At 48.7% G+C, this 13801-nt stretch overlaps 2 protein-coding genes across 20 annotated transcripts in view; one reads left to right on the top strand and one right to left on the bottom strand.

Moving 5' to 3' along the window:
• LOC131213971 (J domain-containing protein) overlaps positions 1–13801 on the bottom strand; it is a 22520-nt gene that overhangs the window by 5607 nt on the left and 3112 nt on the right. Inside the window, exons 1-2 of one of the 2 annotated variants that reach the window (XM_058208247.1) lie at positions 738–977; positions 30–360 (exon numbers count right to left, since the gene is read on the bottom strand). In XM_058208247.1, the coding sequence (XP_058064230.1) occupies positions 30–119 (90 nt within the window). In that variant the 5' untranslated portion in view covers positions 120–360; positions 738–977. Of the gene's footprint in view, positions 1–29; positions 361–737; positions 978–13801 lie in introns of those variants that run through there. The other variant, XM_058208246.1, reaches the window with a different exon arrangement.
• LOC131213969 (tropomodulin) overlaps positions 9368–13801 on the top strand; it is a 23237-nt gene continuing 18803 nt past the window's right edge. For 10 of the 18 annotated variants that reach the window (XR_009156990.1, XR_009156991.1, XR_009156989.1 and 7 more), the window contains exons 1-2: positions 9368–9582; positions 11252–11516. Coding sequence is in view for 11 of the 18 variants with exons in the window: in XM_058208229.1 (XP_058064212.1) it covers positions 11439–11516 (78 nt within the window). In the remaining 7 variants the exon portion in view is untranslated. Of the gene's footprint in view, positions 9587–9760; positions 9777–10001; positions 10017–10037; positions 10189–10310; positions 10327–10623; positions 10640–11251; positions 11517–13801 lie in introns of those variants that run through there. The other 8 variants (XM_058208230.1, XM_058208237.1, XM_058208233.1 and 5 more) reach the window with 8 other exon arrangements.

A 13801-nucleotide genomic window follows, 5' to 3' on the forward strand; every position in this document is an offset into this window, starting at 1 on the left:
AGAGAGAGAGAGAAACCGATTGCCGTTACCGTTGAGGTTTCATTGCAGTTCAGCAGCGCATAGAGGTCCTCCTTCGAGTCGCGCTTGTAGGAAAGGATTTCTTCAACACCACTTGACATAATGCTGATGTTGCTGCTGCTGCTGCTGGCTGGCTGGTTGCTAGTGGTATGCTAATGTAGTGCGTCCTTGCCTTGGTGCACAGTAAGTTGCTTGTACCACCTTCTCCGGGAACAGTTTGATTGCAGTTTGCTGTACTCCTCGCTGCGTTCGCACGTACGTGGCTGTGTTCTAGTGGCTTTACAGACAATCTACCTTCGACGAGCTGGCGCAAAAAATCCTTCGCTGCGCACCACACTCGAACTGTGTTAAAACGAGAGTAAAAGAAAAAGAATACATTTCAATTGTAGCTTGATATGATGGGGACACAAATGGAGAACTGGGTCAAACACTAAACGCAAAGCGATGTGTGCGGTGTCCGGTGCTGGAAACCAAGTTCCCAGTTTGGTAGAGGTTTCCTTGCCTTTCCGTGCACTTGAAAACAGAATCGAATGAACCATGAGACAACAATTCGAGCACTTCCGACAATTCGACCACTCGGGCAATTGCTGCCGCACTGCCAATTGACAGCTCACAAGCAAGGCCACAATAAAGCCAAACCCCGGATTGCTGAAACTGACAACCAGCCGCAACTGGTTATCGCGTCTAGTCGCCCCCGAAACCCGAGGGATTGCCCTTACCGCACTGGACCACGACGCGTGTCCTCCGGGAATGAGGTGGTCCTTTCACTACTACTGCCCACAGTGCGTGTGGTAAACACTAATCGTGTGAATGGCGGTTCGGAACAGTTAATTTGCGACGCGTTACGCCTCGTACCCGACAGGTGCTACTACGCTCGACACACTGCCAAGGAAAAAGCAGCAGCAGGTGGAAGTGATGCAACGTGCGAGCCAGACCGGGATACCGAGCGGCGATACCGAGAGAAGTTGGCAAACGACTAACCGACCTGCCGAACCCAACCGACCACCAGAGACCGACTGTGCGGTGGCTGAGGTAACGCTTCCAGTCGCCGAGCTTCGGAGCCCGCGCGCTCCGAAGCTCATGGGAGTGTGGAGTTGAAGCGAAAGCCAAAAAAGTAACATCGGTTCGTCGGTTCAACGGTTAATGGTTACGAACGGTAGGGCAGGGCAGACGCAGACGGGGAGGCTGGAACAAAAGCAGCAGCTCAGCAGCAGAACAGCGAAAAAGCAACAGGAAAACAAAGCTAGGCAAAGAAGTAGAACACTCCACAACGTGTGAGATCACGAGCTAAGCACACGAGCACGATGAGAGCACGAGTACGGTCTCCGGCGGACCATCGAGGCACGACTCCGTTGGCCTCCGTTAGCCTTTGACACCGGAGCGTGGTGCGATATGGGTGGTGGGTGGGTGGCCGCGCGAACACGTGTGTCTGTGTGTGTGGGGGGCGGGTGGTTTTAAGTTCTCCTCGCGTTCACTCGCGTGAGGATATTGTGGGCTTTTCCGGAAATAGAGATAGCCAGATACCGCCGCCAGTAGAGTGAACAGTGTGGCCGCTCCCTGGAAGTGGGTGTCCGAAAACGTGTGAAATGTGGGAATTGAATTACCTATCGTGGAGAAGCAGATCAAGTAATATTGGCACTTTATTCCCTTACGGACTATATTAAATGTCAAGCATTTTATAGCGTTGCATGCAACATAATCGAACATAATCCATCATAACATTGCTGAAAAATGATACAATCACCTGGGCAAATACCGTGCCGTATAATATGGTTAATGAACATTTTAAACTTTGGAGAAAAATGGGATTAAATGTGGGGACGCTCTCCCGATCGTGCAGTGACTTAATTTTAATTTTTGGAAGGTTTAAAAGCAAAGGAGATTTAGGAACGAATGTTGAATGTGTATAAGGACTCTTCACCTTAAAGACTAGATACACCACACCAGTCATTTTGACTGGTCGGGCAGTTTGAATTGCAAATTTCCACTACATATAATTTTTTTCCCGAAATGATGTCATGACTTTTAATAGCTCTAAGTAAAGAATACATTCTATAAATAATGTTTTTTTATATATATGTTAGTAAAAAATATATTTTTTTAAAAGATTTATACCATACCAGTCAAAATAACTCGTCCTTGTTTCCATGAAGAAATTTAGGACAAAACGGCAAATGTTGCTTAGAATGTGATCTATTGGGGGACCATCCTTTTTTCCAGTACTATGAATCGACGTGATTTTACCGAGATCCTACAGTACATTCGCTTCGACAATAAAAATCAGAGGAGCCAACGTTTGTAAACAGACGAATTCGCTTTAGTTTCAAGAGCTTGGGAAAAAATATTGAAAATAGTCAAAACTGCTTCAAACCGGGAGCTTATATTACCGTGGTTTGGTATGGTTTTCCGTATTTAGGAAAAGAGGAGGCTCGAAATGCCTCAACGCCCCTAACCGAATTTGTGGTAATGAAACTTCTTGAGCCGTGAACTACCATGAAGGGAAGAACTGTAACAACCGATTATTTCTTTAGAAGTATTTCTTTGGCAATAAGGCTAAGAGCTGAAAACATTTCTTTGGTTGGAAGTATACGCGCAAACAAGAGGGAACTGTCGAAAAGTTGCAAACTGAAAAAAGACAGCATGGCACGTTGTTGTACACATGCAATGGATGCTCGCTTACTGTTTATAAGAGCAAACCAAAAAAGAAAGTGCTTGTACTAAGTACAAGACATAAGCATGTAAAAATTGATAAAGCTTCTAAGACATTGCCTGAAACTGTATCATTTGATAATGGAACCAAATTTGGCGTTGATGTCACTGATCATATGGCTCGAAAATATACAGTGAAATCAGGTTCCAGTAGGTGGCCACTTCAAGTGTTTTTCAGTATGCTGGACTTGGCCGGTATCAATAGTTTGATATTGTACAAGAACACAACAGGAAAAAACATTTCACGGAAAGACTTTCTCTTTCGATTAGCAGAAGAAGTTGCTTCCGAATTTCAGACTTTAATGCAAAAATCACAGAGAACTGAGTTTCCAACTACAAGTGGCACGGATTCTGCACGCAAATGTTGTCATCAAATAGGATGTTGTAATAACAATAAAACTAAGTATATTTGTAATGCATGTAAAAGAAGTGTATGCGGAAAGTGTGTTGGGCGAAAAATGTTCTTATGTAGAAAGTGTATCCAACAAAGTGATAAAAGTTAAGTGTTTTGTTATATAAAAATGTATACAAATCCATTTATCGTTTACGATTAACATGACTAAACTTGTTTTATTATTTTTATAGAATGAATAAACCCTTTGTAGTCATAATAAGCAATTTTTCACATGACCAGTCATTTTGACTGGTCTGGTATAAATAGGTATATTGAAAACGGTGGTATATCTGGTGTTAATTTGGGGGTTAAAAGGGGGGTTTCTGATTTTAAACGTGGTCGTACTAGCCTTCAAGGCGATCCATATCAAAAACGTAAAAAAACAGACACAACAACTGAAATCGTATAACAATACAAGATATCGATATTGGAGATATTGGAAAATCGTCGAATCACTTAAAGAGATTTAGTATAAGGCCTAGCCATCTCATTGAGCAGTATAACCAACATTTTGAGTGAACTTTTGGGTTCAAGAAAGCTGTTTGCAAAATGGGTGCCGTATTCGCTAAAAACGCATTCGAATGTCTTTTTCTTGATAACATTTAAGGTGTTTTCGATAGGATATGTTGATGATCTTGACTATGATCTATGATCTTGAATGACTATGAGAATCGTGTGAACCTACTTCTTCAGCTCCGAAACGAGTTCATGTCCAGAAATCGCCCAAAAAGGTGTAAGCATCCTTTTTTGCGATTCGAATGGTAAAATTCGTGAAAAAAGACGCGGTTTGAAGAAGAAAAACATCCTCGCCCAAAAAGGTGTAAGCATCCTTTTTTGCGATTCGAATGGTAAAATTCGTGAAAAAAGACGCGGTTTGAAGAAGAAAAACATCCTCGTTCATCAGGGCAACGCACCGTGTCACAAGAGCATTTTGAAAATGGCAAAAATCCATTAATTAAAGTTCGAATTGTTGGCGTATTTGCCGTATTCACTAGTTTTGGCCCCTTGCGACATCCATCTGTTTTCAAACCAAAAACAATCGTCCCCGGAAAGCTTTTTTCATCAACTGATGACGTCATCATAGATGTAAAAAATATTGTGACATGTCGATACTAAATGGCTTGTAAAATGGCCCATAGCAGTGCCCTCTGGTATCGAACGTTAAAACTTAATGATCACCCTAGTAATACGTACAAACGGCAACAACACTTTCGTTTATTCAGGTTTTAAAAGGTTCTATTTACGACCAATCTCGGAGCCACTGTGCAGCGACGAGAAGGAGAGCTGAGTAGCGCTCGGGGCTTTGCTGGTAGAATCTTGATGACATATTCTTAGTTGGTCGTGCTTCCGGAATTTTTCAGGCTATGCTTAATCGAAATACTCGCACAACACACACATAAGCGCCCACGTGTTGAAGTATTTGGTGGCGAAGTCCTCGAGGGTATCGTTTTGGGAACCGGGGCTGCTGCAACCTGTATCCGGTGCGGTGGTGCACACACAGCTTCCACAGTTATGTACATCCTTCCACCACCCCCATCCAAACGCACACACACAGCTGGTCTCTCTCGCATGATGAGTGTGTTTTATTTCCTAACACGCGCCTTCCTAGCCATCATCAACATAGAGCTGGCTGTGCTCATTATCAACGGCTCATCCTTTTGGATGAGCGATCCTTTTCATTCCACTTCAAGGAATTAAAAATAACTCTTCTCCGCTTTTCATTCGTACACTCTTTCTCTCGCTCTCTCTCTCTCTCTCTCTCTCTCTCTCTCTAGCTGTCATGTGAAGAACGTTCAAAGACAAAGTGTCCCTGGCGATATTCAGCAGCAAATCCCTTCCGGGGCGGCCGCCTAGAAAACCGAGCGCCATCCAAGGTTCGCCAGGTTGTTGCTACTTGCGAGGGTGTGTGGGTGAGTGTGCCCGCTGCTGTATTAATAAGCTTTGGCCTTCCACTACCGTGCGCGTGTGTTTCCAGAGCGCTGGTCGAAACAAAAGAGAAGGATTCTTCTACTAGCTGGGCGACCGAGAGTGGCAACCCCTGTGTGGTCGACCGTTTTCGATGGTCGTGTGCTACGGCGCCCCATGCTATGAGGCACACGGATTCCATCCTTCGGGCCGGGGGTAATAATGGGTCCTTGTTGTTCGACCCCATCCTCCTCATTCTCAGCCTCATTAACATCCAAGAACCATGACCGGCACCCACCACCACTACCGCCATCACTTCCAATTAATGGCCGTCGCCCATCCCCAGGGATCACAGCGAGCTGTGCTCGAGGAGTCTTTGGAGCTTGACATCGACCGCGGGTGGGTTTATTGCGCGTGTTGCGATGAGCGGTTCCTGTGAGCTGACCCGACACCGACCACTGTTAGAGGACTATTCCGGCACCGATACCCACACCTCAGCATATCACACTTCATTCAAGGCTACAATACTATACTGGAAGCGGCCAGGAGATGGCCACCGCGTGCCCGCCGCAAGATGGTCCAGTCTCGTAAGCGAACGTTATTAACTGTTGCTGACAATACGCAACTCAACAACAACAACAACTGCAACGCATGAGTCGGAAGACCGTCACGGAGAAACTACTCTGCTACGAACTAGCTTTACGGGGGCGATAGCTGACCTCTACAAGCAATCTTTAGATAGAGAGAGAGAGAGAGAGAGAGAAGGAGACGATAAAGAGGGAGCACCCGAGAGAGAAATGGAGGAAAACGAGGAAAAAGTAGCGGTAGTAAGTATAGGCAGTAGTGATCCAATCACGCGCGTCGTCCCTTCAATTGGCTTGAAGTTAAGTGTTACCGGCTGCCCGGTGGTAGTGGTTGGTGGGCAAGAACGCCGTATTAAGGGCGCACATCGCAGAAAGTGGCCCTTCACTCCGAGAACGTTCGAACGGCAATGACGCAGTAGTTTGTTGACCGGTCCGCGCACGCTACTTTTCCGGACGGCAAGGGGTGCTGTACGAGAGTAACCGAGAACTGGAGGCCCCCCTCATATCCCACAGCAGGCGTTCCAGACGGGTGCTCTGTATCCTTGGACTAACCCCTTTACACCTTCGTCAATGAGAATGAGCGGCTTCGCACGGTTAGTTAGCCGCCGACCGGAGGAATGGACCGTTAAAGGACAAGCGAGCAGATGCTAGTGCGATAACAGTCGTGGTACTCTACGCTCCACGCTGCGCCAGCAGGCAACATGGATCCTGGGGCATTCACCCTGTGTCCCGTCAGGTGTTCTCGGGACTCGGGATTGGATTCAACATCGATCAAAAACCAGTGAGCGATTGTCACTTGCAATTAAGATGGTTCGTCTGTGGATCATCGATGAGGCCGCTAGAGGTCGCTGCACCGATTAATCGGAGCGAAAGACGTCGGTTCGAACCCGGACGAAGTGCATCAACTTCAAGTTGGTGCTTCATACGGCGCTCTGTCCGTTCTAATAATAATAATTTAAGCATAGACATAGTCAGAATTGCCGGCATTGCGATTATATTACTGAATTGTTGCACTCTTGGTGTCCCACTGTCCTCCGGCCTTACCTCAAAGCTCAGAAAGTTATCCCGTTTCGGGAACTACTTCACGAACCAGTGGTGTCAAAAAAACTTCGTTCAAATGGTAGCATTATAGGCGGCAATGTAAATACTCTTTCTCTGGTGGTACCACCGAGTCGAGCACACCAGCACTGGCACTGGCCGCCGCCCAACCACCACCGAGAGAAGCAGGGAAAACACTTGACAGTGGCGACGAGGAGGACGACGACAACGACGACGACGACGACGTCGCCGCCGCTGGTTCGCTTGTTGGCTTCGGTCGGAGGCGGTTCGAATCGAATTAAAAATAGTTTTATTTATCTTCCGTGTACGAGTGCGGTGTGTTTCTACTTCCTTGAAGTGCAACCAGGGCGGTGCGGTGCGGGGCGGTGCGGGGTGTTGTCAACGCTGGGACAAGAAGAAACCGAACGACCCCCAAGTCGTTCGGTCTCGCGTACCCACAGGTCAATCAACGACGACGAACAGCCCTGGTTTTGGATAAAAAGAGTTTACAGTTCCAGTAGTGAACCGCGCAGGGTTCAGCTAGTGACACTTGACGCAAGATGGCGGAGAGAGGCGAATTGGATTTGGGGGCGAGAGCGGCGACGTTGGCAGGAAGGGCGTTGGTTAAAATTGGAGAACCGCGTACAGCGCGTATGATGGCGGGGTGATGGTGGTGATGATAGTGTGTATGCAATATTGGAGACTGTGTGCTGCAGGCAACTCTGGCGATGTTGCCAAAAAGATCCCACACCGGCGTAGGCCCTTCCTGTTTGTATTGACCCGAAAGTTTCGAATCGAAGTAATAAACAAAATGACAGCAGTAACAGTTCCTGAAGGAAAGCGTCTTACCGGACCACCGGCTTCACCGGATACTGATACTGAGATACCCTACACAGAGCCCTTACCTGCCGGCCACGTTGAGAGCACGTGAGCATTTCGAGTAGCTGAGAATACCTCCGGGCAATGTAACAGAATTAGCTCAATTAATTAAAACAGTCTGGGCAACAGTAATACCATCGGGTTGTACGCAGCGATGTGTATGACGACAGCACGCCCCCGTCGGCAGTATTGTCTGAGTGCAATGGCATGTACCAGGGAAAGGATACTTTGTTTTGCAGTAGAGGAAAACCTGTGGCTCTCCGTACCGACCCATCATTCCCGAAGCTTCTACTCGGAATGTGAGTACGCAGCTAGAAAACTTACAGCAGCTATTTTGCAAACCTAGACGTGCCAGTAGCCCCCTACCACCACCAGCACCACGAACAAGAGACAGAGACCTGAGAACATTGCACTGCAGTAGTAGCAGCAGCAGTATCAGTAACAATAGCATAAGTGAGCATGAGCAACACACTGCTACAAGTTCCTTCTCTAGCGCCGCTAGAGTTTCTTAGAGGTGGCCGAAGACGTGGCCAATTTCCTGTCATCGTTTATCCGGCCGTCCTGTATGTCCCTTGATGCTGTCTGAAACCATCCGGCGTTTTTGTTACTGGCTTTGAAGTGGCTCCAAGCCCTGCCGGTGGAGACCCAGGCTACTCATTTCCCTCCCGAGAGCACGTTACCGGAAGTGGGAGGGGAACTGTGTTCCACATTTGCGCCACTCGGCCGACGACGACAACTGCCGGGGACGAAAGGGATTTTTTCGCTTTCTTCTATTCCGGACCGGAGAGGAACGGCGAAGGATTTCGTACAAAGCTACGGCGCCGCCTCTACCGTGTGCATTCCGTGGGCCAGGTTGTTATTGTTACTGTTTTACCTTTTTCCCACGCCCTTCCTCAATTCCTCTTCTTCAACGGGATCCACCCCACCCCACCGCTCTCTCTTACGGAAACAGTTTTCTCAAACACGCCGGCCCCTGTCTGTCGAAGAACGTCATAAAGAAAATAAAATAGCGAATCACGGGAAATGCGCGTACAAACACACACACACACACAGATATACACACCCGCACGTATATCAGCGCCCCCCCGGGGGGGTTGATCGATACGTTACCGTGGCTTGAAAAGGCGTACCTATCTAGTGTCAAAAGTACGAAACTAACAACGGTTTAATGAAGGGGATTCTCGAAGGAGTGCTAACCGCCAACAGCACGGATCATTCTATAGTAGCGGGAAGTAAATTTTAGTAAATATTCTATTCGTATTCTGTAGTAAATTTCATTCGGGAAGTTGTAAACATTTTGCAGAAACTATGACATTTATGAAATGGGACGCTATATGCTGGCAGAAAATTGGAAAATATTAAAAACTTATTTCCAAACTAACTTATTAAACATGTTCACTTACAAATTGAAGCTTGAAAATTTGGACATTTGATTTCAACAGGATGGCGCTACGACGGCGGATATAGTAGCCATTTATGGTGCCGACCCTTTTATAAGATTATCTGTCTGTTGCTCACTGTAACGTTGTGTATTTGTTACGGACGGAGTTGTTGGCCCCACGTCGCGCCGGTCGAAAGATGTTTTCACTGTTCAACTGTCAGAGGGATTCTTTTCGAGCAACCCGCGGCGCGTACGCAAGGCCCGGATCGACCGGCGCACTACCCATCGGGCCGGGCCGGGCCCCGGCCATGCGCCTGATCTGTCTCTCCTTGTCTGTCTGGCTGTGCGTGTGCGTGGTTCAAGGGGTGCGCGTGCGCGCACTTCCCTCGACGGCGGCGGCGCGGCCGCAAGATTGCGCCGAGCGACAAGCGCCGGCAAAAATCTCGGCCAAGAGCTGGCGCAGTTGGTATCGAGTGTTGTTGTCGCGCCGATCGTGTCGTACCCCACATCAGCGAACACAGCGGGGCCACAACAACTGGCACACAGGAGGGCACAGAGACCAGACAGGGCAGACTCCTCCTATACGGACACACGCAGCGCGCACAGTGTTCGGGGGCCATCGAAGCCAGCAGAACCGCAGGGCCCTGTCCGCAGCCCGAAACAGACCCCCCCTCGTAGGTAGTGGTGGTGGTAGTGGTGGTGTTGATGGTGGCCGCAAGGACTGTGTGCGAGTGTGGTGGATAGCGGACCTGTCGTCTCGCGTTTCAGTTGTTACGTTACGCCGAGCCCATTCTACGTTTCCGGTGGAGAACCTTTCCCAAAACTCTGGTGTGTCCTGTTGCAGTGTCGGTACCGGTTTTGTTTACTAGTCCGGTGTGTCGTGGGCCTGACCTTATCACGTCAGAGATCGGGCCGGCTGAGATGGGGTATCTCTATACCCTAAAAAGGACCTAATGTCTACACACCCAGTCCACGGACCTGCAGCTCTCTCTCTCTCTGTACATCTCTCACTCTTCATCTCGATCTCGATCTCGATCTCTCTCTCGAGATCTTGACTCTCTCGCTCGTCGGTTCCTTAGTAGTGATATGATTGTCGGAGGCTAATCAGGTCGGCCCCATAAGTCAGGCTGAGAGTTCCATGTAGTGGAACCCCCTAGCATCAGGGAGTCACAGAGTAGTAGAGGGAAGCGGTGGCGCGTGCGCGAGCGCGTCCAACAAGATCGGCAAGTGGAGTGATGCGCTCGCCCGCGTGTATCTGCTCCGTGCGTGACAGGGGTGAGGTTTGTGTCTGTGAGGTGTAGGCGATAGCGGTGTTGCGAATCTTCTGCCACCAAGGCGTGACAGCAGAGCGCGCGCGGCAGCCGCACGGGAAATGTACTTTTATAGTTATGTTTTCATCCTATGAACACCAAGCGTATGTATGTGTGTGTGTTGCTGTGCGTCAGCGATGTTTGCGCAACTACTACGACCACTACGACGACGACGTGATGACGTTTTTGCCTGCCTGCCTTCTGGTGACGCACATCACCAGGCGCCTCCATGAAGATGAGGAGGCCGACGGCGACGGCGACGACCACTGCCTCGCGTCATTCTATCAACTCCCAGCGCCACCCAGCTCCATATCAGAGGGCGGCAAACAGAGCTCAGATCGACCGAGCTATACTTATATTTTAAAATGGCTACCATTCTTCCCCAAGACAAGAAGAGTAGAAGCAACCCCTATCGGTCCTCGTACGTGTGTGTGCGTGTGCGATTAGCGCGAGTGCTTGTGCGTGTGATTGTGCGTGACCATGGTCGTGTCCCCCCGGCGGCCATGACTCTCTATTGTTTTGACAGCACGCCTGGCGCAAGAAAAGGGAAAGTTTATGTAATAATGCAACCACCCCCTTCCGAGATGTGATATTCTGTGCTCGAAGACTTTCCCGAGAGAGAGAGAGACAGAGAGAGAGTGCGGAGGAGGTTGCGCCCGATTAGGGCCGCGCTGGTGGAGTAGTAGCCTAAAAACCCGGTTTTCCGACAACGTCGTAGAGGAGTTCTCAGATTCGATTTTTTGTGTCATTTCCGGAGCTTGAGCGAGAGAGAGAGAGAGTGAGAGACAAGTAGACAGATAACGAAAGTGCAGGGGCTCTTCTACCAACCACAACCCAACCAACTACCACTACCACCAACATCCGCAGCGAACCTCACCGATCACCACCAAAGACATCACTCTCTCTCTCTCTCTTCAGTATGAGAGTGTGTAATTTATATTTATATATATAAAAATATATATATATATGTATATATATTTAGAATTATATATACACGTATAATTCTACACAAATAAAAATTATCCCCACATAGGCAGCCTACATATAGCGGAAGATAAACAAGAAAAAGGAGAAGGAGGAGAAGAAGAACAGAAAGAAGCAACACAGAGAGAGTGAGAGAGAAAGAGAGACAGTGTGCAGTAGTGTGAACGTGCGCCATCGAAAATAGAATAGTTGAAGAGAGTTGAAGCTGTGAAGTCGAAGTCGCCGAACTTCCAATTATGGCCGAAACGTACGAAGAGTTCGAGGAGACGCACCATGTCACCAGAAAGTCCGTTACCACCTTCAAGATCGAGGAAGTAAGTACAACGGTTCCAAACGGAACGAAAGGGGGTAAGGTGGGGTGGGATGGGTGGTTGTGGGTGGGTGAGGGTATCGCATGGTGTTCCATGCCCCGTTGTGTGCTTTGGCTCTGGCTCTGGCTTTGGCTCTGGCCTCAGACCTAATGCTGAGCTTCCAAGATCCTTGGTGGGCCCCGGGGTTGGGACTTCCGTGGAGCCTTTCTAGCGCATTCTAGGCGAGGAAGCCTTTTGGGGGGATGTATGTAGATGGATCTACCAGATATCCATCGGTCCTCTCAAGCCGACTCAAGCGCTGATATTGCTGCTCCGAGTGTTGCCGCTCTGTGACCAAATCGTCACCAGTTGTGGCGTCAGCAGCTTTTGAAGCAACAACAGCATTTTTCAGATATTGCAGGCTGGGTGGTTGAACGAAAAGAAAGGTACGTTCTCTCTCTCTCTCAGTTCCTGTCTCTTTATCTCTTTCTCTGCTCTGTCTGAGGCATGGCCATTACTGTAGCATCAGTACGGCATCGCAGAAGCAGCGAACAACGCCTTTGCCCTGCTGCGGTACTATTTTTAAATGTTGACTACAGCCCGATGGAGCAGGCAGACAGCCAGGCAGGCAGGCAGGGAGGCAGGCAGGCAGCAGTAGATTGGCAGCAGCAACCGCAGTTTCTGCCCAGCAAGCAACAGAGACTGAGATACGCAAACACGGCTCTTATAGACAAGTAGAGAGAGAGAGAGAACCCAATTATATACGGCCCGTGCAAGCAAACGGACCACAAAGAGTTATGAATGATATCGACCGTACACCGACCTCCACCACACAGACACACTGAGCACACAGACAGATACTGCGCGCCGCTGCGTGTGTGCTATTGATCCTTTATATTGAGCATCCTGACGATTTAAATTTAGCCCACCGTTTGCCAATTGCTTGGGGCAGTGTGATATGCCCCATCAAGTGATAGATTACTCAAGACCCACACCCAGCCAGAGGCACATTGTGGCGTCAAAGTCTTTTCGAACTCCTCGGAAACCTTAACCGAGCAAGCAAGTGAAATTGAAAAAAAGCTATTCCTGCAGTACGGAACTAACCCGTACCCTAGGTGATGGGTTATGCACTGGTCACGTCAATGTCACCCGCACTCACTGCGGTTGCGGATCCAAAGATCTGTGGTCCTTTCTTCTGGAGCGACCCTGTAATGCCGGAGTCGTCGGATGCCAGCTGTTTGCGGCTGTTTGCGGCTGCTGCTGCTCCGCGCGCTCCGAGCGAAGGACAGGCACCCACCCGCTGTCGTTGTTGATGACAGATGTTCGTGACGTGTGGACCGTCTCGTGGCCCCGTCGTCGCGAGAGTCACATACCGGGACACTGAAACAGCACTAACAATTTAAACACAAGCCGGGGGCAACGCAACTGGTAGTCGCCTCTGATTTAATGGGGACAAATACGGGGAGCAATAGGCAGCAGGTTGTTATGGTGAAACCATCCACTCCTCGAAATGAGCACTCTCGTGTATCTTCTTTGAACGGATTCATGAGCTCCAACATTGGCTGTGGCGATGCCCTACCACACCGGCGTATCAAAGCATTGGACGAACAAGAGCACGTCAGGCCACGGCGAATTCTATGGACGATGGACGTATAACAAACTCTAACACCCTGCTGAAAACCTGCCGATGATCATAGTGGTGCTTAAAGCTGCAGGCGCAAAATCTAATATTACACCTACGTCACGAACTGAGTAGACTACCCTAGGAACAGTCAGACTTTGTGATGTATGCAAGGGACATTAGTTACGCGAGAAGAAAATCACAATGCACTTCTGAACAGTGACCAACATACCTGTTGTCGACAGCCAAAAGCAGTATAAGGCCGTCGACACTCGTGGCATCATGATATATTCCCAAAACATTATAAATAACTGGCCCAAGGTGAATTCCCTGGCAAACTCGGCGGCAAGGTTGGAAAAGGTATCCGAAACGGAATCTTTAACTGCGTACTCGTACTTTGCGGTCATATTAATCATTCTAAATTCTCGAGAAGAATAGGTGCACCTCGTGCCCCCTGCATAGAGTCGTTCGGCTCTAAGTCTAAGCCAAGGTTAACGCCGAGCAGAGATCCTCCAAAGACACCGATTATTCGGACGACCTGGAAAAAGCCCCCGAGTGTGAACCACACATTAGATGTTAGCGTTGTGTAGCTGGTGTAGTTGCGAAAGCACCCAGTTCCAGTTCCACAGTAACATCCCGAGAACAGCCTCTTCTGCCTCGGTGGAGCCTTATATCGATCCCCATTGCA

Source organism: Anopheles bellator, chromosome X (assembly GCF_943735745.2).
Source record: "Anopheles bellator chromosome X, idAnoBellAS_SP24_06.2, whole genome shotgun sequence".
Classification (NCBI taxonomy): domain Eukaryota; kingdom Metazoa; phylum Arthropoda; class Insecta; order Diptera; family Culicidae; genus Anopheles; species Anopheles bellator.